The sequence below is a fragment of the Hypanus sabinus genome, chromosome 12, assembly GCF_030144855.1.
Source record: "Hypanus sabinus isolate sHypSab1 chromosome 12, sHypSab1.hap1, whole genome shotgun sequence".
NCBI lineage: Eukaryota > Metazoa > Chordata > Chondrichthyes > Myliobatiformes > Dasyatidae > Hypanus > Hypanus sabinus.
This window is the reverse complement of record NC_082717.1, coordinates 64,945,978-64,973,506: the sequence shown is the minus strand read 5'-3', so window position 1 is coordinate 64,973,506 and position 27,529 is coordinate 64,945,978. Positions and strand designations below refer to the sequence as shown.

Here is a 27,529-nt window from a genome sequence, read left to right as displayed (position 1 = left end):
GTCGTGTGTGAGCAGAGTGTACAGCAGTGAACTCAGCATACAGCTCTGTAGTGTAACTATGCTGAGGATGATGGGGAGGAAGGAGTGGCTGTGTGGCCCGACTATCTAAGATCTGTTGACAAGGAAGTCCAATACTCAGTTGCACAGAGGTGTACTTAGACCAAGAAGCAGGGGTTTGTTCACCAAGTCTGTGAGACAATAGTGTTAAATATAGAACTGAAATCCAGAAAACATTCTGACACAAGTGTTCTTGCTTTCTCAGTGTGTCAAGGCCAGGTGCATGATAGATGCTGTAGCATCTGTTATAGAGTAGTTCTGTTGGTTAGCATATTGGTAAGTGTTCATTGTGGCAGGAATTAAGTTTTTGATCTGTGCCATTACCAGCTATTCAGAGCACTTCATGATGTTAAGCATCAGTGCTACTGGATGGGAGTCATTTAGTTCAGAAGATATAGAGTTCTTTGGTACTGGGATGATGGTGGCTGATTTGAAGAAGATAGGGATGGCAGCCTGGATGAGTGAAGTGTTGAAGATGTTTGTGAAGATATTGGTGAGCTGGCATACCCACTCCCTGAGTAATTTGCACTAAGCCAAGTTTACCAGCTGACCTGGTTAAGTGGTGCTCTTGATATGGCCTCCTCTATATTGGTAAAACATAATGTATATTGGGGGACTACTTTGTTCTGGACCTTCGCTTCCACTGAAAAAAGCAGGATTTCCTGGTGGCCAACCATTTCAATTCCAATTCCCATTCTGATATGCCAGTTCATGACCTCATCTACCACCGCGATCATGCCATTCTCAGGTTGGAGGAACAAAACCTCATTCCATCTAGGGAACTGTCAACCTGAAGGCATGAATATCGATTTGTCTAACTTCCTGTAGTTTTCCTCCTCCTTTCTTTAATTCCCCCCCCCTTACCTCTTCTCCTCACCTGCCTATCACCTCCCCTTGCCCTTTCTCCCATGAACCAGACTCCTCTATCAGATTCCTTCTTCTCTAGCCCTTTACCTTTAACACCTAGCACCTCTAAGCTTTTGTATCATATCCCTTTCGCCCACCCTCCTGGCTTCACCTATCACCAGCCTGTACTCCTTCTCCTCTCCCCCACCTTCTTATTATGGCTAATTCCCCCTATCTTTCTCGTCCTGATAAAAGTATCTTGGCCCAAAACATCAACAGTTTATTCATTTCCATAGATGCTGCCAACTTCTAAACTCATGCACCCAGAAGAGGAACAAAAGTAATGAGAAGACCCCGAAGTGACGACAACACAGACATATTTGAAGTTCAAAAACAGCCCAAATAAAAAAACGAACACAAACTGGTGCAAAAAAAATAGAATTAGAAAACAGACCATCCCCCCACCGGCCAAGAAAAAGAGAAAAAGCCAAAATATGACTTAAAAAGGGAAAAAGTAAGACTAATCCTACCCCCATGTCAGCTGAAGAACACTCCACATATAAAGGATATATATAAAAGAATCACCCCAACTTTAATAATTAAAATCGCTATAATAAAAACCATATTTCTAAGTATAGTTAGTTGCAAAAAAAATAAAAATATAATCACTAAAAAAAATTATAAATCGGGCTCTAGCCCAGACAAAACAAAAAATACTTAAGCTATGATAAGCGATGCATTGTAGGAAAAAGACGAAAGAAAGAAAAAAAATAACGCCATCTTAAGCAAAACCAAAAATCTTTTTCAAAAAACCACCATCTTAATCAAAGAAAAATTCACCTTCAAAGAATTAAAAATATACCTTCGAAGGAACAAAGTTAATGGACGAGTATGTAGTATAATGGTTAAACTGTATAAGGCAGAACAATTAATATGACGAAAACACACTTTAACTTAAGTATAAAGTATAGGATGAACCTACACCAATAACCAGATTTTAATTCTGGTTTAAGAGATCGAGAACCATCTTACACGATCAGAATCGTTCATTTATTAGAGACCGGTGTCTGTAGCAGTAGGGAAGTTCTCCTCCAGATATTTTCTCACTTCTGAAGTTGAAAGAAAAACCTGTCATGGAGCATTCGACGGAGAGATTCGAAGCTTCGCAGGGTATAGGAGCGCGGGTTTCAGATTTTTCTCATAACATTCAGCCATCAACGGTTTAAAAAGAAACCTTCTTTTTAAAAGGTCAGGGCTAAAGTCTTCGACCAGGCGGAAGCAGAATTCTTTGAATTTAATCATTCCTGCCCGACGAGCTGCTCGTATAAGTTGTTCTTTGTCATGTACATAATGGAACCGGACAATTACCACCGAAGGTTTGTCTGTAACACTTGGTGATCGACGCCGAATTCTATGTGCCCGATTCAATAAACAGGGGTTATTCGGGAAAATCGTCGGAAACGCTTCTTTTAAAAGTTGAGCAAAATATTTTGAAGGGTCATCTTTTTCTATGCCGTCTGGAAGACCAAGTATACGTAAGTTCTGTCTTCTGGACCAATTCTCAAGATCGTCACTCTTGGCTTTAAGGGCTTCCAACAGCTTAATGGTTGAAATTAAATCCTGTTGCAGTTTTTCAATAGTCAAATCTCGCTTCCGAGCATCTTCTTGCAGAGACGCAATAAGAGCTTGTTGCTGTTTAATTACTAAATCCATCTTAACCATGTACTCTTGAAAAGCCTTTATATCTTCTTTAAAAAATTGTTGTAGTTCAGCAAATTTTTTATCCAAAGCCTCCATAAACCATTTAAAAGTTAATTGAGTTTGTTGTGGCGGAGCCTGCTTCTTTCCGTTACCGTTCTGATTGCGTCCGGGATCCCGTCCCTTAGACCTGAGAGATTTCTGTTTGCATATCTTCAAAAGTTCACAACAAACTCTTGGCAGTAAATTCAAAAAAAAATTAACAAAGAAACTTTCGGTATAGGTAAAAATAAGCTGAATAAGGGTGATCAAAGGTTAAAAAAAAAGTAAAGGTTATGGAGCGAATCCAAAACAGTACTCACTCCATGAGCGTCTCCAGCTGACTCAAAAAATTGATTTGATAGAATTATTTTAAGTGTAATTAGAGAATGATAATTTTATAACATCAAAAAGGAGGTATGATATAAATGAACAAAATGCTCAGGACAAATTCTAGGAAAGAACATATGTTAAATGTCAAGCACTGGTAAGAGAACATACAGAAATGCTCGAGTAATTTAATTTGCATCAGCAGTCATTTTGAGATTAAATGTCTTCAAAATACAAAGAAAAAATTAGTCCCTTTTCACAATAAACCAACTAAAAATGCTTTGGCAGTGGTACTACTTCAACGTCCACCATAGGATGAATTTTTCTTTTCATTGATTGCAGTACCAATTTTTCCCCAAAAGACAGAAATGATTCATGTGTATGTAAGGCAAAGGAACCCAGATATACTTTTTGGATCTTAAAAACATCTTAACCAGTTTGTACTATACAAATTTAAACAAATATTGTTTGTTTATTTAAGGACTTTCAAAAGAGTACAAGATGTTTCTTGTGTAACGTGGGTAATCAGGAACTGGCTAAAAGAAACACAGCTATAATTTGCTATTTACAGCACCAAGTGCTGCCCAAGACAGTTCATGAAAAACACAAGGAGTGTCTCAGATGATACAACTATTTATAAATGCTTTGTGTTATGAACATAGGGTGGAGTTTCCAGCACTACAGTGCTTCAAAGAGAAAACACTCTATATTTCATGAACACAACAGGGTTCAGTGAATGAATGCAAGACAGTAGAAAGAAGTTAGATTTGATTCAACAAAATGAAATCCAAAGCCACGTGGTTTAAAGTATTTACCATTTCCAGTGTATTAATTGATGTCAAAAATATGTTTCTTCACTGACCACTTCAGTGAAGAACTTAAAGGGACATCACCTTTTCATTTACAAGCGCAGTCAATAAAGGACAATGAAAAATGGGTCAAGGACATGGCTCAATCCAAGGACATTAATAATTTCCACCCATCCTTTCCTTCCCATCTGTACCCTATGACACAGTTGGCAATGCCATCTGCTAATGTTACTTCTCCAAAATAGCTTAGTTCTGCAGAATTCAAATGGCCTGATTCCATTCCAATCCATCCAGTCATAGGCAAAATGTCACATGCACTGGTTTTGCTTCCAGCTCCCTGCCATAATTATGATTTTGCTTAAGTACTGCACTTCCATTTGTTATCTGTGTGCTAGCAACCCTTGCAAATATCATCCGAAAGCAGTTGGCTCCACATGTGGTGAATTGGGGCCGCGTTTTCTGATCGCTCCACTCTTTAAATTATTACATTTGATAAAAAGAAATTTCTCTTAAACTGTGATGACTAAGCCAATGTTCTCATTCTCTAGAATTCTCCTCTCCTCCATGTGATCATCTTGATCTAAACCAGGTCACATGCCATCTTGCTCAAGAGCACTGGGTGTGATATCACATTTGACATGAAAATAAATCTTCGGCTACATAGCTGGATTACAAGAAAGTCAATTAACTTCCATTCTATAACAGAGCTGTGGTTCAGCTCAACTACTGCGAAAATCTATCCATGCCTTTGTTACCCTTTAACCTGACTACTTCAGCAAAATTTCCAACTCCTTGTTCAAACTCCCTACAACTGAGGTCAGGTCCCCCATTAAATTTTACCAAATCCTGTCTACCTACCATCAATGTTTACTTATCTTTAATGACTCCCTGTTATGCCATAGCCTGAATTTTAAAATTTTCATAGAAACATAGAAAATAGGTGCAGGCGAAGGCCATTCGGCCCTTCGAGCCTGCACCGCCATTCAGTATGATCATGGTTGATCATCCAACACAGAACCCTGTACCTGCTTTCTCTCCATACCCCGATTCCTTTATCCACAAGGGCCATATCTAACTCCCTCTTAAATATAGCCAATGAACTGGCCTCAACTCTTCCCTGTGGCAGAGAATTCCACAGATTCACCACTCTCTGTGTGAAGAAGTTTTTCCTCATCTCGGTCCTAAAAGGCTTCTCCTTTATCCTTAAACTGTGACCCTTGTTCTGGACTTCCCCAACATCGGAAACAATCTTCCTACATCTAGCCTGTCCAATCCCTTTAGAATTTTATACGTTTCAATAAGATCCCCCCTCAATCTTCTAAATTCCAGCGAGCATAAGCCTAGTCGATCCAGTCTTTCTTCATATGAAAGTCCTGCCATCCCAGGAATCAATCTGATGAACCTCCTTTGTACTCCCTCTATGGCAAAAATGTCTTTCTTCAGATAAGGGGACCAAAACTGCACACAATACTCCAGCTGTGGTCTCATCAAGGTCTTGTACAACTGCAGTAGAACCTCCCTGCTCCTGTATTCGAATCCTCTTGCTATTAATGCCAACATACCATTTGCCCTTTTCACCACCTGCTGTAACTGCATGCCCACTTTCAATGACTGGTATACAATGACACCCAGGTCTCGTTGCACCTCCCTTTTTCCTAATTGGCCACCGTTCAGATAATAATCTGTTTTCCTGTTCTTGCAACCAAAGTGGATAACCTCACATTTATCCACATTAAATTGCATCTGCCATGAATTTGCCCACTCACCTAACCTATCCAAGTCAACCTGCATCCGCTTAGCATCCTCCTCACAGATAACACCGCCGCCCAGCTTCGTGTCATCCGCAAACTTGGAGATGCTGCATTTAATGCCCCTGTCTAAATCATTAATATATATTGTAAACAACTGGGGTCCCAGCACTGAGCCTTGCGGTACCTCACTAGTCACCGCCTGCCATTCTGAAAAGGTCCCGTTTACTTCCACTCTTTGCTTCCTGTTTGCCAACCAATTCTCTATCCACATCAATACCATATCCCCAATACCGTGTGCTTTAAGTTTGCACACTAATCTCCTGTGTGGGACCTTGTCAAAAGCCTTTTAAAAATCTAAATATACCACATCCACTGGTTCTCCCCTATCCACTCCACTAGTTACATCCTCAAAAAATTCTATAAGATTCCTTTCACAAATCCATGCTGAGTTTGTCCAATGATTTCACCTCTTACCAAATGTGTTGTTATCACATCTTTGACAACTGACTCTAGCATTTTCCCCATCACCGATGTCAGGCTAACTGGTCTATAATTCCCCGGTTTCTCTCTCCCTCCTTTTTTAAAAAGTGGGGTTACATTAGCCACCCTCCAATCCTCAGGAACTAATCCAGAATCTAAGGAGTTTTAAAAAATTATCACTAATGCATCCACTATTTCTTGGGCTACTTCCTTAAGCACTCTGGGATGCAGACCATCTGGCCCTGGGGATTTATCTGCCTTTAATCCCTTCAATTTACCTAACACCACTTCCCTACTAACATGTATTTCCCTCAGTTCCTCCATCTGACTAGACCCTCGGTTCCCTACTATTTCTGGAAGATTATTTATGTCCTCCTTAGTGAAGACAGAACCAAAGTGTCCTTGTTCCCTATGATCAATTCACCTGTTTCTGACTGTAAGGGACCTACATTTGTCTTAACCAATCTTTTTCTTTTCACATATCTATAAAAGCTTTTACAGTCATTTTTTATGTTCCCTGCCAGCTTTCTCTCAATCTTTTTCCCCTTTCCTAATTAAGCCCTTTGTCCTCCTCTGCTGGACTCTGAATTTCTCCCAGTCCTCAAGTGTGCCACTTTTTCTGGCTAATTTGTATGTTTCTTCCTTGGAATTGATACTGTCCCTAACTTCCCTTGTCAGCCACGGGTGCACTACCTTCCCTGGTTTATTCTTTTGCCAAACTGGGATGAACAATTGTTGTAGTTCATCCATGCGATCTTTAAATGCTTGCCATTGCATATCCACTGTCAACCCTTTAAGTATCATTTGCCAGTCTACCTTAGCTAATTCACGTCTCATACCTTCAAAGTTACCCTTCTTTAAGTTCAGAACCTTTGTTTCTGAATTAACTATGTTACTCTCCATCTTAATGAAGAATTCCACCATAATATGGTCACTCTTACCCAAGGGGCCTCGCATGACAAGATTGCTAACTAAACCTTCCTCATTGCTCAATACCCAACCTAGAATGGCCTGCTCTCTAGCTGGTTCTTCGACATGTTGGTTCAGAAAACCATCTCGCATACATTCCAAGAAATACCTGTTTCCAAATTAATCAATGGTTTAAACAAAAAATAAACTACTGGAGCAACTAAGCGGGTTGAGAAGGGGGAAAAGGGGTAAACAAATTTTGTTGAGTCAGGAATGACTAACAATGAAGCTTGATCTCTTCCTATCTTCAGAATATCTCCCAGTTCAGCAACTAATTTCTGTATTCCTCCAATTCTGGCACACAGGATTTTGTCACACCATCATTATTGTCTTTAATTTCTTAAATATCTCCTTACTGCCATCTCGTTTCTCTGATTAGATGAATAGAGACATCATCCAAATGACCAAAATTTTATTATCTGACATGGCACAAATAAACTAGCTGGACAAAATCCACTGTTTGGGATGTTCTTCTGTATTGAAAGAGACCAAATTATTGTAAATAAGATAGTCCTTTGGAGAACACCAAGTCAGGCGAGAAACAGCACTAGGGTTATGCAAAGGATGATACAAGTCCAAAAGAAAGATCAGGTAACCAAAAGTAATTTTGGCCAGGAGTATACTATCCAAGAACACATGAAAAAGGCCGTGATTGGAAGGGACAGAAAAAAAAAAGTGGTGGATTTTCAAGATGGCGACGTAGACATCTGCCTTTTAGGCGCTCTTCATTTTTTAAGCTATAATCACCCTTTAATCAAATCTTTTCGTACCTAACTACATGGGTTGATATTTACGATTTATTTCTTTTTTAAAATAATACTTGATTTAATTTTTTCAAACTTAAAATGTCTGCACCCAAGAAATCGTCTAAAGACTCTATATCTCTCGATGCAATCTCCAGTCTTCTGGATACTAAACTGGATACTAAACTTGCAAGTCTGGAAAATAAACTTACTGCGAAAATGTCAGAGCTTGAAGAAGTCGTTAGATCATTTGATACCAAGCTTCAATCGCTGGCAGCAGATATTGAACGGCATGAAGAAAAGTTTGCGGCTCTTGACAAGATAATTTGTGAAAAAATACGTACAATCGAAACTTTGGAGGAGAAGGTACGATCGACCGCTAAAATAGTGGAGCAGAATAAGTTTAAAATCACCGATCTTGAAAACCGATCTCACAGACAGAACTTGCGTATTATTGGATTTCCCGAAAATGTTGAGTCTGGTGACTTAACTGAATATTTCTCTAACTTATTGTGGGAAATTTTTGGCGAGGACGCTTTGCGGGTTAAACCTACTATTGACTGTGCCCACAGAGTTCCGAGATTTTCGGCTGCGAGAGACAAGCCACAAGCTGTGATTGTTCGTCTCCATTATCCTCAGGAGAAAGAGCTTTTAATTCGATTAGCTCGTCAGAAAGGTATGATTTCTCACAAAAACAACGTTTCGTATTGTTGAGGATTATTCATTCGAGGTGATGAGGGCGAGAATCGCTTTTAAACCAGTGATGGCAGAGATTCATTCGATTGGACTTAAACAAGCTTTAAGATACCCAGCGAATCTCAGAATTACGTTGAGTGATGACAGTCAGCGCTTCTTTAATACTCCGGAAGAAGCGAAGAAATTCGTTGAAGAATATCGGTCTTCTAGTACAAGTTGAACTATGTGTTATGTTGAAGAATTTTTGGAGAGAAGACGCCATTCCGCTTTTAGGTTTTAACTTATGAAGTTGCGGTATAGCTTTTTACTTTGGTCTGTAGACCTGGTTTTTTTTTATTACCATGATTTACAGATGCTCTTTTAATTTTACTATAATGTTTTTTTTAATTAAGTTTTTTTTCCTCTGGATTAGATATACACGTTAAGATTTTGTAATAATGATTTATTTTTTAAGATGTCGTTTCTTTTTCCCATAAGACTTTGCTTTCCGTAAGCGTCTATTTGCCTGTATTTGAGAATGGGACGAATGTATTGAAGTTTTGGACCTTTTTTTTATATATATTGTAGTGGTTATTGAATCCTTTTTTAATCTTATTTTGATGACCTTTTTTAAAAAAAAGATTGGCGAATTTACGTTTATATTCTGTAATATGGTCCTTTCAAAATGTCGTTTCTTCTTCCCATAAGTCTCTGTTTTTGAAACGTCATTTTCTTATATTTGAATATGGAATCTTTTTTTAAAGGCATATTACACTACTTTAAATTTCAATGGTTATCCTTTTTTTATTAATGATTTTTTGCTTTTTTATATTATTTTTTTCATTTTGATTGATATATTTCTTTTTACAACCCTGTATTTATATCTGGGTGTTATATAGTTTCTCTTTTCTTTCTTTTCATGGAGTTGCCATCTTGAAAATGGGGGTAATATTAGTATTAGTTCGTGCGCCTGCCGCTTGGCTCTTTTTCGAGGGGTTGGGAGAGGGGGTAGGGATCTTTTTTCACGCTTTTGCTTTTTATTTTTTTGCTTTTAGTTTATGGGCCGACTTTAAATTATTAATATTGTTGAGGTGTCATGTTCTCCGGTTGCTCCTGAATCATTTTTCCTTCTTCCTGAATTATGGGTTATGTGTCTTTTTAACCTTTTATGATATACACAACTAATATTGGCATGATGGATAAGTCTATTAACTTTATCTCTTGGAATACTAATGGTTTAAATCATCCGATTAAACGTAAAAAAATATTTAAACTATTCTGTAGACTAAACGCTAATATTATTTTTGCACAGGAGACCCATATTAGGAGGGAGGATAATCAACGTTTTTTTAGGTTCTGGAAGGGTCAACAATTTCACTCAAATTGTACTGCCAAAATTAGGGGTGTGTCTATTTTTATAGACCCCTCAATTTCGTTTACACATCATGAAATTATTTCTGATCCACAGGGCAGATTTTTGTTGATAATTGGTTCACTTTTTAATTGAAATGTGGTTCTAGTTAATATTTATGCTCCAAACTTTGACTGCCCTGAATTTTTTAAACGCTTATTTACTTCCCTTCCTAATCTAAATGAATATATGTTGATAATGGGTGGAGATTTCAATTGTTGTCTGAATCCTTTGATGGATAGATCTAAACCTATCCAAATTCCGAATAGATCAGCCTTACTTATTAATTCTTTTATGGTTGATTCGGGAATTACTGAAATATGGCGGTTTTTGAACCCTAAAGATAAAGAATTTTCATTTTTTTCACATGTATATCACAGTTATTCTAGAATTGATTATTTCCTTATTGATCATCGTTTATTAACGGATGTTACTGATTGTAAATATGATTCTATTACTATTTCGGATCATGCACCTTTGAAGTTATCTATCAAATTTCAGACTTTTCCAATAATACTAGATCTTGGAGACTTAACGCTACTTTGCTTCAAGACCCAGAATTTATCACCTACATAAAACAGCAAATTGACTTGTTTTTCTCAACAAACTATACTGAAGAGATTGACAGAGGAATACTTTGGGACTCTTTTAAGGCTTTTATCCGTGGACAAATTATCTCATATTCCGTTGGTAAAAGAAAACAAAGATATTTAGATATTGCTTTATTAGTGGATAAAATTAAAGAAATTGATAAGATTTATTCCGTGACTCCTACCAAAGAACTTTATAAGAAGAGAGTTGAGCTTCAAATGGAGCATAGCTTATTATTATCTTCTTCAATTGAGAATCAATTAATTAGGACCAGGGCTCAATTTTATATTCATAGTGATCGAACTGGTAAACTGTTAGCTAATCAATTAAAAGCTATTTCGACTAAGCGACAAATTATTAAAATTCGTAAACAAGACGGTAATCTAACTACTGATCATAAAGAAATCAATAACACTTTTCAAGATTTTTATAAATCTTTATATCAATCAGAATTTGATGGCGATCTGTCCATGATGGATAATTTTTTTTAACAATTTCAATATTCCCAAACTGACAGATGAAGATCGTAGTTTGTTCGATGCTCCTATCTCTACGGCCGAAATAGGAGAGGCTATCTCATTAATGAATTCAGGGAAAGCTCCTGGTCCTGATGGTTATATTATAGAATTTTTTAAAACTTTTTCTTCTTTGCTTTCCCCTTGGTTATGTGAAATCTTTAATGATGCATTTGCTAAGAAGAGATTACCTCAATCTTTTTATGAAGCTACTATCTCTCTAATTCTTAAAAAAGATAAGGATCCTACTTTATGTGCATCTTATCGCCCTATATCACTATTAAATGTAGACTCTAAGATTCTTACAAAAATTTTAGCCATTAGGTTAGAAAAGGTACTATCACAGATTATTTCAGAAGACCAAACTGGTTTTATTAGGAATCGGTATTCCTTTTTTAATGTTAGAAAATTGATTAATATAATTTATACTTCATCACCCATAATCCCAGAATGTGTCATTTCATTAGATGCTGAAAAAGCTTTTGATAGAGTTGAATGGACATACTTATTTAACACTTTGAAATATTTTAATTTTTGTCCTAATTTTATATCATGGATCAAACTAATATATTATAAACCTGTTGCTTCTGTTCTTACAAATAATTACAGATCCTCTTTTTTTCCATTATCTCGTGGTACGAGACAAGGTTGTCCCTTAAGTCCTTTATTATTTAATATCGCATTAGAACCTTTAGCCATTGCTATTCGTGAATCTCCTAATATTTTTGGTATTACCCATAATGAGAAGTTACACAAGTTATCACTTTATGCTGAGGACTTGTTGTTATATATTTCTGATCCTGACAGGTCTATTCCCGCTATTTTATCCTTGTTGGCTCAATTTGGTAGTTTTTCTGGTTATAAACTAAACTTGGATAAGAGTGATTTATTCCCTTTAAACGCGCAAACTTTATTGAATGATAGGATACCATTTAAAGTTGTTACTGATAACTTTATCTATTTAGGTATAAAAATTACCAAGAAATATAAAGATTTATTTAGACTGAATTTTTTACCTATGCTCCATCAAATTCAACAACTTACTACAAGATGGTCTCCCCTATCCTTATCATTAGTTGGTCGGATTAATGCTATTAAAATGATGATTTTACCGAAATTTTTATATTTATTTCAAGCTTTACCAATTTTTATTCCTAAATCTTTTTTTTGATAACATTGATTCAAAAATTTCCTCATTTGTGTGGCAAAATAAAAACCCCAGGTTTTTAAAAGGCAATTACAAAAATCTAAAAAAGATGGTGGTTTAGCTTTACCTAACTTTAGATTTTACTATTGGGCGAATAATATTCGTAACCTAATATATTGGAAATTAGATTTGGATTCACCACTGTGCCCACAGTGGGTAAATTTAGAATGCAATGAGGTACAGGGATATTCTCTATTCTCCGTTCTTAGTTCTTCTCTTCCTGCTGATTTAGTTAAATTTAATAAACAGATATCTAATCCTGTTGTCAAACATACATTACGAATTTGGTTTCAATTTCGTAAGTTTTTTACTCTGAAAAACTTTGTTCTTGATAGCCCTATTTTACTTAATTTTTTTTTCAAACCTTCTTTGACAGATCAAACTTTTAGCATATGGAAAAGGGAAGGTATAAAATCTTTTCGTGATCTTTTTTTTGAAGGTAGTTTGATGTCTTTCGACCAACTTTCCAACAAATTTAAGTTACCTAAATCTAATTTTTTTAGATATTTACAAATCAGAAATTTTTTTACATAAAGTTCTACCATCTTTCCCCAATTCAACTTCAATGGATTTCTCAGATTTGATTTTTACCTTAAATCCCTGTCAGAAGGGATTAGTGGCTTTTATTTATAATATGATTATGAAGATACAACCAGAAATATCAGGTAGAATTAAACAAGAATGGGAAAAAGAACTTCAATGTAATATATCAACAGAAAAATGGGAAAAAATTTTACAAATGGTTAATTCTTCTTCTATATGTGCTAAACATGCTTTAATACAATTTAAAATTGTACATAGAGATATGTCTAAAGATAAGCTTGCTCGATTCTATTCTCATATTAACCCTCAATGTGACAGATGTCATTCAGATGTGGCTTCATTGACCCATATGTTTTGGTCATGTCCCACTTTACATAACTATTGGAAGGACATATTTGCTACCATTTCCTCAATTTGGAATATCGATTTACAACCTCATTTTATTACTGCAATTTTTGGTATACCAAATGAGGATGGTAATCAGTTTTCCCCTTCAATTAGACGAATGATTGCTTTTGTAACATTAATGGCCAGAAGGTCTATATTACAAAACTGGAAAGAAGTAAATCCTCCTACCACGTTTCAGTGGTTCTCTCAAACTATTTCTTATCTGAGCTTGGAAAAAATTAGAAGCACTGTTTTTGACTCATCAATTAAATTTGAAGAAACTTGGGGACCGTTCATTCGACATTTTCATATGAATTAATTTGACCTCTTCCAGACCTTCTCTCTGCTTATTCTTGTTCAGGTATGGAGTTCCGGAGTTTTTGACATTATCATATACATATAAACTGTTATTGTTGCCCATGTTAGTTTAGTTTAGTGCTTTTTTTCTCAATATATATTTTTTCTTGTATTTTTAAAAAAAATTTCTTCTTTTGATGATTATTTTTATTTTTTTCATATATATAATTATTATAGGCTTGATTGATTAATATATTATTTTTTGTTGTTGTTGATATTTATTAGGATATTGTTATCTTATTATTAATGTAATTTCAAGTCTATTGCACTTATAACCTATTCACTATTATGTTATGTTTTCTTTATATATGAAATTCAATAAAAAGATTGAAAAAGAAAGAAAAGAAAAAAAAAAGTAAGAAAGGCTTAAGGAAGAAAATATTTAAGACTGCAACTCAGAGATACTGTGGGAGTGGGTAAATTGAGAAAGTTGATTTATACAGTGAGATGTGAATGCATTAACAACCAACAAAATCTAAGGGTGTGCTGGGGCTGCTCACAAGAGTTGCCACACATTCATACACCGATATCACGTGCCCACAACGCTCAGCAGAACAACACAGGTAACAACGGCAACTGACCATCAGCAAAAGAAGCCCTTTTTCTCTGTCCCACCAACCCACCCACTCACACAACTCAAGGACAGGCCTCTTCTGGGCCACTGGCCTCCAATGGACTTGTGGTCGTGCAGACCAAGGACTTTCATCATCCGGTCCAACTTCCTGAGCAGTTATCGACCCTAGGACTCACCAATGACAAGACCCTGTACTCCAGACCTTGAGCTCCAGACTCACTGATGACAGGATCCCAAGTTCCAGGCAGAATACCTGGGGGGGGAGGGGGGTCACTGGCACACATGCCTCTGATCCCTGAATCCACCAACCTGGGGGTACTCATCCAGGGGGAGGGGGACAGCAGCCTTCATCCTCACTTGTCTAGCTCCATCCACGGATGTTGTTCGTCATATGTTCACCTCGCTGGGCTGCAAATATGAAGCAGAAGCCTACACTCTAACCAAACTCTAACTCCCCGACATCCTTGTCCCTAAACTGTAACTCTCCTCTCTTTTTCTCCGTCCAAAAGCCATCACTCTGAATCTTAAAAAGGAACTAAGTCTGAGACACGATCTTGATGGAGACTGCAGCTTGGCACCCTCTTGACCAAAATTTTGATAATGGTAAGACACACATATAAACAACATACCTATACTCAACATCAAGGTTCATACACAGTGAGGCAACTGATAATAAAAAAAGAAACTGGGAAATAGTCGATAAGTTATCATGATCATTATGCGCTGTGTAGTATGAGGTGGGTGACCATGGTCTTGACCATGATTGTTCTTAGCAACTTTTTCTCCAGAAGTGGTTTACCATTGACTGCTTTCTTGTGCACAATGTCTTTACACAACAGGGGACTCTAACCATTATTAATGCTCTTTAGAGATTGTCTGCCGGAAGTTCTGGTTATACAACCACTGACTTGTGATCTGTATCAGCTGCTCGTACAACCAACTCCCATACGACCTGCTCCCACGGCTTCATGTCACCATATTTGGGAGGGGGGGGGGAATATGCTAAGTAGGTGCTACAACTTGCCCAAGGGTGATCTGAAGGCTAGTGGAGGAAAGGAGCACCTTACACCTCCTTTTGTAAAGATACATCTCCATCCTGACACCCAACTAAGTCACTATCTTACATAAAAATATGATTTAAAAAAATACATGGAAAACACACAAGTTTGAGGAAAATTACTTACCATACATGTTCAGATTTCTCTCAAATGGATTTTCACTCAAACAGGTGTAAAAAAATTATTCTGAAAGTGTATTTATTCACTTGATATAAAATTAATGTATCAAATATTCCCTGTTAATTTTGAACTAGAGTTAGGAATTATCCACTTGATTGTAGAGTGGCAAAGCACTGATCAGAACATCTGCCCCATCAACTCTGTAGAGATGAACAATTTTGGTAGAAACCCCAATCACGAGTTCAGCCTAAACATTAGCTATGGAAACACGAGTCATCAATATTTTCTGAATATGGAGAATTAACTCATGGCTCTTGTTTGCATGTGACAAACTCTGTAGATCTCCATGTATGAAAATGACCAGTTAAGACAAAACCAGATTAGCTAAAATCCACTTGTGTCCACTACTTCCCAAAGTCTCTCAAATTTGGTAATTAGACATTATCGTACATTTATGAGATACAAAGTCACTTAAGTCAGAAAGTAAATACAAATGCAATAACCTTACAACTACAGTTAGTATGGAATAATTCCCTTTAGGCAAGGGTGAATGCGGGAACAGCAAAGGGAAAAAGCACTAATTTTATACTTTGAATCGATAAGCATTATCAAACATATTCTGCAGAAAGATTGTGGGGTCATATTTCTCAAGAGTTCTTTGAGTCTCTAAATAGCAATGCAAGTACAAAGATCCAGATAGCAATTTCTGCCACAAATACTCCCAGTGCAGTGTGGATATTTTTTACTCTGTGGCATCATCTACAACAGAAACTCTATCCTTACCCGATCATCTTTTCCAAGTTCCAACTCCACAAGAGCAACTGGTGTGTTAATCTGATCCAAGTGTTCAGACTGAGTCTTCAAGTCAACTCTCCAACTGAAATTTCTCAAAGAGTTTTCCCACTTGTTCTGATTAATAAGACATTCACGAATTTTAGCTTTATGACTTTTCCAGAATTTGGTTAAAACTGCTGCCTGGTCCAGTGTAATTCCCTTTTGTTTCTTGGTCTGTGCTGTTAAGAAGGCTTCCAGTTGGTTGAATTCCATGTCAGCAGACGTTATTGACTGTTGAAATAAAGACTCAAGTTAGACCAATTGCCTCAATCTTCCTAGAGCAAAAGCTTTTATTTGAGATATTCAACTCTGACAACTTTAAGATTGCTGACAAGCAAATCACAGTGATTGTCTATCCTGCTTATTATTTCCTCAAATTATTTCAACAGATTTGTCAGGCAAGATTTACCCTCAAGAGAATCATGCTGACTTTGCCCTATTTCATCATGTGCCTCCAAATATCCCGAACTATTGTCCTTAATAATGAACTCCAACACCTTCCCAACCACTGAAGTCAGACTAACTGCTCTATAATTTCTTCTGCCTCCCTCTTTTCTTGAGTAGATTGACATTTGTAATTTTCCAGTCCTCCAGAACCATTCCAGAATCTAGTGATTCTTAAAAGATTACTAATGCCTCTGCAATCACTTCAGCTGCCCTTTTCAGCACCCTGGGGTGCATCTGATCCAGGTGACTTCAGATCTTTCAGCTTCCCAAGCACCTTCTCTTTAGTAATAGCAACTAAACCTACTTCTGCCCCCTGGCACTCTCGAATTTCTGGGACACTTTTTTTTACATCTACAGTGAAGGCTGACACAAAATACTTATCAAGTTCCTTTGCCATTTCTTTGTTCCCCATTACTATCTCTCCAGCATTATTTTCCCACAGTCTGACATCCACTCTCACCTCTCTTTTACGCTTTATCTATCTGGAAAAAAACTTTTGGCATCCTCTTTGGTATTATTAGCTAGCTTTTCACGATTCTTCTCCTTACGGCTTTTTTTTTTAAAAGCCTTCTGCTGGTTTAAAAAAGTTTCCCAATCTTCCACTAATTTTTGTATTATATGCCCTCTCTTTTCCTTTTATGCTGTCTTTGACTTCTCTTGTCAGCCAAAGTTACCTCATCTATTTTTTTAGAATACTTGAATAGTGTGTCTTTGAGATGCATCTATTCTGCACCTTCGGAATTTCCCACAGAAACATCAGCATTGTTACTCTGCCATCATTCCTGTGAATGTCCCCTTCCAATCAACCAGCCAGCAACTTTCTCACGCCTCTGTAATTCCCTTTACTCCCCTGCAATACTGATACATCGGACTTTAGCTTCTCCCTCTCAAAACTGCAGGTCGAATCACTGCATCCTAAGGGTTCCACATTAAGCTTTGTGTGTCAATGCAAGGAGCATTAGTAACAAGGTGGATGAATTGAATGTGAAGACAGTTATTAATGAATATGATATAGTTGGGATCACAGAGACATGGCTCCAGGGTGACCAAGGATGGGAGCTCAACATCCAGGGATATTCAATATTCAGGAGGGATAGACAGGAAAGAAAAGGAGGTGGGGTAGCATTGCTGGTTAGAGAGGAGATTAACGCAATAGAAAGGAAGGACATTAGCCTGGAGGATGTGGAATTGATATGGGTAGAGCTCCATAACACTAAGGGGCAGAAAACACTGGTGGGAGTTGTGTACAGGCCACCTAACAGTAGTAGTGAGGTTGGGGATGGCATTAGAAATGCGTGCAATAAATGAACAGTAGTTATAATGGGTGACTTCAATCTACATATAGATTGGGTGAACCAAATTAGTAAGGGTGCTGAAGAAGAGGATTTCTTGGAATGTATGCGGGATGGTTTTCTGAACCAACATGTTGAGGAACCAACTAGAGAGCAGGTCATTCTAGATTGGGTATTGAGCAATAAGGAAGGGTTAGTTAGCAATCTTGTCATGCGAGGCCCCTTGGGGTAAGAGTGACCATAATATGGTGGAATTCTTCATTAAGATGGAGAATGACATAGCTAATTCAGAAACAAAGGTTCTGAACTTAAAGAAGGGTAACTTTGAAGGTATGAGACATGAATTACCTAAGATAGACTGGCAAATGATACTTAAAGGGTTGACGGTGGATATGCAATGGCAAGTATTTAAAGATCACATGGATGAACTACAACAATTGTTCATCCCAGTTTGGCAAAAGAATAAACCAGGGAAGGTAGTGCACCCGTGGCTGACAAGGGAAATTAGGGATAGTATCAAGTCCAAAGAAGAAACATATAAATTAGCAAACAAAAGCGGCACACCTGAGGACTGGGAGAAATTTAGAGACCAGCAGAGGAGGACAAAGGGCTTAATTAGGAAAGGGAAAAAAGATTATGAGAGAAAGCTGGCAGGGAACATAAAAAAATGACTGTAAAAGCTTTTATAGATACGTGAAAAGAAAAAGATTGGTCAAGACAAATGTAGGTCCTTTACAGTCAGAAACAGGTGAATTGATCATAGGGAACAAAGACATGGCAGACCAACTGAATAACTACTTTGGTTCTGTCTTCACTAAGGAGGACATTAATAATCTTCCGGAAATAGTAAGGGACCGAGGGTCTAGTCAGATGGAGGAACTGCGGGAAATACATGTTAGTAGGGAAGTGGTGTTAGGTAAATTGAAGGGATTAAAGGCAGATAAATCCCCAGGGCCAGATGGTCTGCATCCCAGAGTGCTTAAGGAAGTAGCCCAAGAAATAGTGGATGCATTAGTGATAATTTTTCAAAACTCCTTGGATTCTGGATTAGTTCCTGAGGATTGGAGGGTGGCTAATGTAACCCAACTTTTTAAAAAAGGAGGGAGAGAGAAACCGGGGAATTATAGACCAGTTAGTCTGACATCGGTGGTGGGGAAAATGCTAGTCAGTTATCAAAGATGTGATAACAGCACATTTGGAAAGAGGTGAAATCATCGGACAAAGTCAACATGGATTTGTGAAAGGAAAATCATGTCTGATGAATCTTATAGAATTTTTTGAAGATGTAACTAGTAGAGTGGATAGGGGAGAGCCAGTGGATGTGGTATATTTAGATTTTCAAAAGGCTTTTGACAAGGTCCCACACAGGAGATTAGTGTGCAAACTTAAAGCACACAGTATTGGGGGCATGGTATTGATGTGGATAGAGAATTGGTTGGCAGACAGGAAGCAAAGAATGGGAGTAAATGGGACCTTTTCAGAATGGCAGGCAGTGACTAGTGGGGTACCGCAAGGCTCAGTGCTGGGACCCCAGTTGTTTACAATATATATTAATGTTTTAGATGAGGGAATTAAATGCAGCATCTCCAAGTTTGTGGATGACATGAAGCTGGGCGGCAGTGTTATCTGTGAGGAGGATGCTAAGAGGATGCAGGTTGACTTGGATAGGTTAGGTGAGTGGGCAAATTCATGGCAGATGCAATTTAATGTGGATAACTGTGAGGTTATCCATTTTGGTTGCAAGAACAGGAAAACAGATTATTATCTGAACGGTGGCCGATTAGGAAAAGGGGAGATGCAACAAGACCTGGGTGTCATTGTACACCAGTCATTGAAGGTGGGCATGCAGGTACAGCAGGTGGTGAAAAAGGCAAATGGTATGTTGGCATTCATAGCAAAAGGATTTGAGTACAGCAGCAGGGAGGTTCTACTGCAGTTGTACAAGGCCTTGGTGAGACCACACCTAGAATATTGTGTGCAGTTTTGGTCCCCTAATCTGAGGAAAGACATTCTTGCCATTGAGGGAATACAGAGAAGGTTCACCAGATTGATTCCTGGGATGGCAGGACTTTCATATGAAGAAAGACTGGATCCACTAGGCTTATACTCAGTGGAATTTAGAAGATTAAGAGGGGATCTTATTGAAACGTATAAAATTCTAAAGGGATTGGACAGGCTAGATCAGGGGTGGGCAAACTTTTTGACTTGAGGGCCACAAAGGGTTCTAAAATTTGACAGGGGGGGCCGGACCAGGAGCAGATGGACGGAGTGTTTTGGTAATACACCTCATAAGAGAAAATAAAATATCATGGGATATGTAGAAAACACGTGCTTTAATTTCAATTGAAAATGAACAAATGCATTACAACAAAATATCTGTCTTTGAAGTCCCATGGTATTTAGCTATTTATTGAAATGACTTTTAAAACACTGAAAATTAAATGAATAAAATACAGCTTTTTTTAATAGTAACAGTTATTATTTTAAAGGACTGAAAATTCTGTTATCCTTCAAGATATTATCATCATCACTCTCCTCCTGACTGTCTTTATTTCAAAAACGGTAGGAGATGCAGGTCTACTTGTCCTGCTCCTTCTTATTCAATTGTCCCCTGTGCCAAAACTCAACAACGACCCGCACAATGACAAAGAAGGGAGAGCGCGCCGGTATGCAGAGCTCTGTGCTCGCAAATCCCTGCAGGCGATCTCTCTTAGCCGGAACGCTGGCTAATTGTGAGCCAGTTCGGATGTGCCAGGAAGTGGGTCGCCACAAGGTCACAAAGTAAAGCGCAAATGTGGAGTAATACGCTGCACCTCAACAAAGGTCAATGTATATAAAGTGCGTCATCTATTGGGAAAACGCCAGAATTGCGGGGAGAAAACATTAACAAGGTTTATTAATATAATTTCATCAAGTTCTGCGGGCCGGATTAAAAAGCTTAACGGGCCGCATATGGCCCGCGGGCCGTAGTTTGCCTATGCCTGGGCCAGATGCATGAAGATTGTTTCCGATGTTGGGGAAGTCCAGAACAAGGGGTCACAGTTTAAGGATAAAGGGGAAGCCTTTTAGGACCGAGATGAGGAAAAACTTCTTCACACAGAGAGTGGTGAATCTGTAGAATTCTCTGCCACAGGAAACAGTTGAGGCCGGTTCATTGGCTATATTTAAGAGGTAGTTAGATATGGCCCTTGTGGCTAAAGGGATCAGGGGGTATGGAGGGAAAGCAGATACAGGGTTCTGAGTTGGATGATCAGCCATGATCATACTGAATGGCGGTGCAGGCTCGAAGGGCCGAATGGCCTATTCCTGCACCTATTTTCTATGTTTCTAATTAAATCTGGTTCATTAAACAAACTCTGACTCCAGAATTGCCTTTCCCTTACTGGGCTCAACCACAAGCTACTCTAGAAAGCCACCTCATATGCATTCTCCAAATTACCTCTCTTCAGATCCAGTACCAACCTGATTTTCCCCAATCTACCTGCATATTGAAATTGCCCATAACTATTGTGACATTGCCCTTTTTACATGCTTTTTCTATCTCTTGTTGCAATTTTTATCCCACATCCTAGCTACTATTCGGAGGCCTGCATGCAACTCCCATCAGGGTCTTTTTAACCCTTGCAGTTTCTCAACTCTACCTACAAGGATTCTACAATGACATAAAGAACACCTTCAAGAGGCAGTACCTTAAGAAGGCAACCTTATTCAGGACTCTGACCATCCAGGACACACCCTTTTCGTGTTATTACCATCAGGGACGAGGTTGACCCACACTTGGTTTTAACAATAGTTTTATTCCCTCTTGCCATCAGATTTCAGAGTGGTTCTTAAACTCATTAACACTACCACCTTTATTCATCTTTTGCACTAGTTACCTTTTAACTAGTAGTAGTTTTTATGTCTTGATTGTACTGCAGCTGCAAATCAACAAATTTCATGACGTCATTGATAATAAACCTGATTCTATCCAATGAACCATTTTAAATACCCATTAGTACATTACCTTTAATTCTGTGTACTCCAATCTTGTTAATTCACCTCTTCAGAACAGAATTAGAATCAGGTTTAATGTCACTGACATTTAAGAGATTTCCAAAAGCATTTCTGGAATTAATATATATCCATTGCACCACTTACATCTTCATAAGGACTCCGGTAGGTTAGACAAATTATTTGCCCATTCTATATTCAAGCTGATTCTGCTCAATTCTATTATTCTTTTCTAAGTGTCCCATTTCTTTGTATCCTGTTATAAAATGTTCTCTGTATAAGTAAGAAGCCACATTCAAACTTGCAAGTCTTTTCATTTTCACTGATCTATCTTGTTTATTTTTCCCCTCCCCAATTTTTTCACCTTCTTGCTGAGTTCTAAATTGTTCTCATTCCTTGAAAGCTTTTTGATGTAATATGATTTTTGATTTCTCTGGTCGACTATGGATGACTCCTTTCTCCTTTGGGTTTTTGTGCCATAAAAAAACCTTTTGTAGTAACTTGCATGTTTTCTTTAAATGCAAAGCTATGGCTCCAACATGTTTTGCAGTTAACCAATGGCAATTCTCCTCTTGTACCTCCACAGCTTCCCTCGCCTAGTTTCATGTTTAGAAATATGTCACTTCAAACTCAAATTCTACCTCCTTGATGGCACAATAAACAATCAACCCATTTCCATAATGCAAAGTGAGATACAAAATTGCTTAGTCAATATCAAGAAGCATCTTGAATGCAATCAATGAATTCACCTTCAACCTTACTACAGTAAAGTATTAGATAATTATTATTCCTGCAGCATGTATCTCTAACTTACTGATTTAAACCACACTCAATATTACAGCATATATTTGATGGCATCTAAATAGCTCCTGACCACCCTTTCATAACTTGGAACTGCCTTGAAGCAAAATAACAATTTTGTTCCATTTTTATGGAGCCCAAGCACTACAACAGAAAAAGGCCCTTCAGCCCACTTAGTCCATGCTAAACTGTTATTCTGCTTAGTCTAATCAACCCACAACTGAACCACAGTCCTTCATACTCCTCCCACCAGATTATCCAGATTTCTTTTAAATGTAGAAATCGATCCCATATCCAGTAATTGAGTTAACAGTGTGTTCTACACTTACACCACCATCTGAGTGGGGATCTCCCTTAAACATTTCACCTTTCAGCCTTAACGCATCACCTCTAGTTCTAGTCTCACCCAACCTCAGGGGTAAAAGCCTTCTTGCATTTACCTTATCTATACCCCTCATAACTTTGTATGCATCTATGCAATCTCCCCTCAGTTTCCTAGTCTCCAGGGGGAAAAAAAGTCAAAGTACAGTATCAACACATGCATACAGAATGCAACTCTGAGATTCGTCCTCCCACAGGCAGCCACGTAGCAAAGGAACACCTGTTCAAGAAAACATCAATCACCCAATGCACAAGGAAAAGAACAAATTGTGCAAATATCAAACTCCAGTCTACATCGATTGCCCCAGTCAAACCGCTCAAAAACAGAAAAAAAGAGCTATCAGAATCCATAAACATGTGCAACATGAACCTCAAAGTCCCTGGACACAAATCAACACCCTTGCCCATCAACCCTGGCAACCTGGAACTTTTGACAGCAGGTGGTGAGAGAGGGAGGAAGACTGGTCAAACACTGACAGACAGCACCAAACACCCACCCATACACATTGACTTCAACCTTGTTCAACACCTCAATTAGAGAGAAGCAATGCAGTCGATCATAGGCTCCAGGCTACCAAGCTGCACATTCTGTTCCAAACCTCATCAAACTCTCTCAGAGACAGCAAAGCACCTGATCACTCAATATTCCCCAAAACACACCATCGAAAGGTAAATCACTGGTTCCAGTTGTTTGCAGTTTATGAGTAGAATCATTTTTTTAAAATGAAATTAGTTTCATGAACTGCCAGCAGGATGTTCCATTGGTCGCATTGTTTGCTGACACCATTTTGCAAACCTTTCCCTCCAACTCAGGTTCTTAAGTCACAGCAATATCGTTGTAAATTTTCTCTGCACTCATTCAATTGCATTGATATCTTTTTTTTATTCTATCAGTAGGCAACCAGAGTTGTACACAATACTCCAAATTTGGCCTCATGAACATTTTATACAACTGTACACCCTATCCCTGTTTTCTGCCACCTAATACAACATCGCTGATTCAACCACTCGACCAAGGTGTGATCCACATTCAAGGTGTGTTTTTTTTATGGCAAATTATCTCCCAGATACTGCAAGCAACAGACGATTCTGAAAATCCCAGGAGTTTACCAACAGTGAGGGAATGGTGGAAGTTGAAACTCTTGGCACAAATGGCAATGGATGTGGACCCAAGTTTAGAACGGAATCAGTATTTCAGTCGTTCCCTGCAGTCAACCCTTCTTCCCTACAAGCAAATTTATGCTGAAAAACAAAACGCTGCCAAGCAAACAACCCTCACCACTTTCTTCAAAGCGGTGTCAACTCCTGCTGCCGGCAGTTCAAAGAGTTCTGTGAGTCTTCCTTCACCCCTTGCTGTGCTTGGTATGATCCCAACACCACAACACCCACTCATCTCCTGGAGCGAACACACCTGCTACTGTTACTGAGTACTGCACACCCTACCATGTTAACTTTCTATGACTTATTACATTGAATATTACCTTAAATTGATTAAATATAATATGAATATTGCCTTGTGGTACTTCTTTTGTGTCGTATTGATCTGAAAATGTGAATAAATTACAGATAAAACATATTTAGGAAGCCCTCTGGAATGCATCTCTATTTTCTCCATTTAAATAATTATTCACATTAAGCATTTTCACCTTATGCGCCGACTATGAGGAACGTATACCCGGCATATAACGAAGATAGGGTGTACTCGATATTCTGATTTATGAGGGTCAATGTACCAAAAACTCTCTTTATGACCTTAACTACCTGTGATGCCACTTTCAAGGAATATTGGATCTGCGTCCCCAGATCCCTTTGTTCTACCACACTCCTCAGTGGTCTACTGCTCAATGCACGTCCTCCCCTCATTTATCCTCCAACGTTATGGCCCATTTTTCCAGATGGTGAAGATCACATTGCAAGCTTTGATAAGCCTTACTCATTGTCCACTACACACTTCACCATTCCCCTTCCTTCCAAATCCTGGTGTCATTTGCAAATCTGCTGATCCATTTTACCACATTACCATTAATATAGATGACAAACAACAACAGACCCCAGCGCCATAGCACTAGTCACAGAAACAACAATCTACCATGACTCTCCGGCTTCTCCCACTAAGTTAACATTGAATGCATTTTTGCTACTTTATTTTGAATGCTAAGTGACTGAACTGTCTCCCACAAGGTCTGAGGACACACCTTATCAGGCCCTGGGAACTTATCCACCTTAATTTGCCCCAGGACAGCAAGTAGTTCTTCTGTAATCCTAATACAGTCCATTACCTCACTACTGCTTTGCCTCAGTTCTACAGACTGTCTGTCTTCAGACTAAATACAGATGCCAAAATATTTATTTAAATCTCCTCCATCTCTTTAAGCTGTCTGTATGAATGACAATGCTGATCTTCAAGTGGACCAATTTTTCCCCTTGCTATCCTTTTGCTCTTAATCTTTCTGCAGAAGCCCTTGGGATTCTCCTTCACCTTATCCACCAGAGCAACCTCTTGCCTTCTTCTAGCCTTCCCGACTTCCCTCTAAAGTTTGCATTTCGTATACTCCTCAGGCACCCCATTTGCTCCTTGTTGCCTGTACCTTAAATGTATCCCCTTTTTTTCTTAAACAGGACCTCAATCTCTCTCAAAAATCAGGATTCCCTAAACATACTACCTTTGTCTTTTATTCAACAGGAACATACAAACTCTATACTCCCAGCATTTTATTTTTGCAGGCCTGCCACTTACCAAGCACCCCATTGCCTGCAAACAACCAACCCTAATCCACACCTACCAGATCCTTATTTATGTCCTCAAATTATCCTTTCTCAAACTTAGAATCTCAACTCAGAATCCCAACTCAAGGACCTGCCCTGTCTTGTTCCCTAATAGGAGATTCAGTATGCACTCTCTCTGGATCTCTACGTATTGATCAAGGAAACTTAGCTGAACACGTTTGACAAATTCTATCCCATGCAGTCCTTTTACACTATGGGAGCCCCAGTAAATAGGGGGAAAGTTTAAAATTACCTGCTATCACTTTATTTTTTTTCAAACTGTCTGCTACTTCTCTACAAATTTGCTCCTTTAAATCCCACTGACTATTGGATGGTCTATATTATAAACTCATTAATGTCGCCATCCCTTTCTTATTCCTCCATTCCACCCATATAGCTTCAGTGGACAGGTCCTCTGGTATGTCTTGCCTGAGCACTGCCGTGACATTTTCTCTTAAGAGTAATGCTATCTTTCCCCATTTATTCTGTCTAAAATAATGGAACCCCCGAACCCTGAGCTGCTTATCCTGCCCTCCTGCAACCAAGACTCACCGCGGGCTACAAAATCATAATTCCACATGTTGATCCATGCTTTAAGCTCATCTGCCTTACCTACAAAACTCCTTGCATTGAAACAGGATAATTTAGAACATTAGTTGCACCATGTTCAACCTTTTGGTTCCTGTCTTTGTACATTGCCTTAACTATTACTTTTCACACAAATGCTCTGGTTCCATCCCCCTGCAACTCCAGTTTAAACATGGTGGCATAACGGCCAGCACATTGCTTTACAGTACAATGATCACTGATTGTCTTTAAGGAGTTTGTGTGTTTCCTCCATGACCACTTGGGTTTTGACTGGTTGCTCCAGTTTCTGCCCACATTTAAAAGACTTGCGTTGTGAGCATGCTATATTGGTGTTGGAAGTGTAGCAGCACTTGCAGGCTGCCTGGCACAATCTTCACTGATCGATTTGATGCAAATGATGCACTTCACTATATGTTTTGAAGTATATATGACAAATAAAGCTAATCAAATCTGAACAAGAGTAATACACACAAAATGCTGGAGGAACTCAGCAGGCCAGGCAGCATCTATGGAAAAGAGTACAGTTGATGTTTCGGGCTGAAACCCTTCATCAACTACTACAGCTAATCTAACACCCCGGAGCAATACTATCAAAATTTCCTGCAAGGATATTGGTGCCCCTTCAGTTCAAGTGGAAAATGTTTCTAAAGGGGCAATAAAGATAAAGGGGGATATGCCATCACTCATTAACAAGCAGTTGAGGGATTACAGGCTTAAATTAAGAAATTAATTACTCATTATAAGCAGTTGATCCTCAGTGCTTCACAATTGATTACAATGATTATGTAATCCCCTCAAGTTTTCCTAACCCACCATTCTCTGAGACTTTGCTTGAAGTGCGTTAAGAGTTGTTGAAAAGCAATGCGGCACTTCTGTATTTGGCATATCATGAGAAATATCAACCAAAAAATCACAATATTTCTGGACCTGGTCTGTGCATTATTGCCATTCACTACTGTGGTACAGTGTTAGCTAGAATGAGTCCCATACTGCAGTGATACATTCCTGTCAATGAGCACAAGGCGTTCAATGAGGCAAATTTCAAAGTCTACCCTTTTGAATGGTCTTGACTGCATTTTTCTAGCCTACAGCCCAACTGAGATATTGCTGCCCCACTTTATGTACCTTCAGGCAGAGTCAGGTTTTAACTGAGCTATGATAATGTCATAACTTTCCCATTTATTGCTCACAGCATTCGAGGATGGACTTCAACAACAGGCGATTTAATCCACAAAAAATGGCAGAAGTAGATAAACAAAATAAGTAT

At 38.4% G+C, this 27,529-nt stretch overlaps 1 protein-coding gene across 3 annotated transcripts in view; it reads right to left on the bottom strand.

The window, feature by feature from the left end:
- Window positions 1-27,529, bottom strand: part of commd1 (copper metabolism (Murr1) domain containing 1) — a 109,047-nt gene that overhangs the window by 37,370 nt on the left and 44,148 nt on the right. For all 3 annotated transcript variants that reach the window (XM_059986112.1, XM_059986114.1, XM_059986113.1), the window contains exon 2: window positions 15,944-16,225. In XM_059986112.1, coding sequence (XP_059842095.1) covers window positions 15,944-16,225 — 282 coding nt within the window. The remainder of the gene's footprint in view (window positions 1-15,943; window positions 16,226-27,529) is intronic.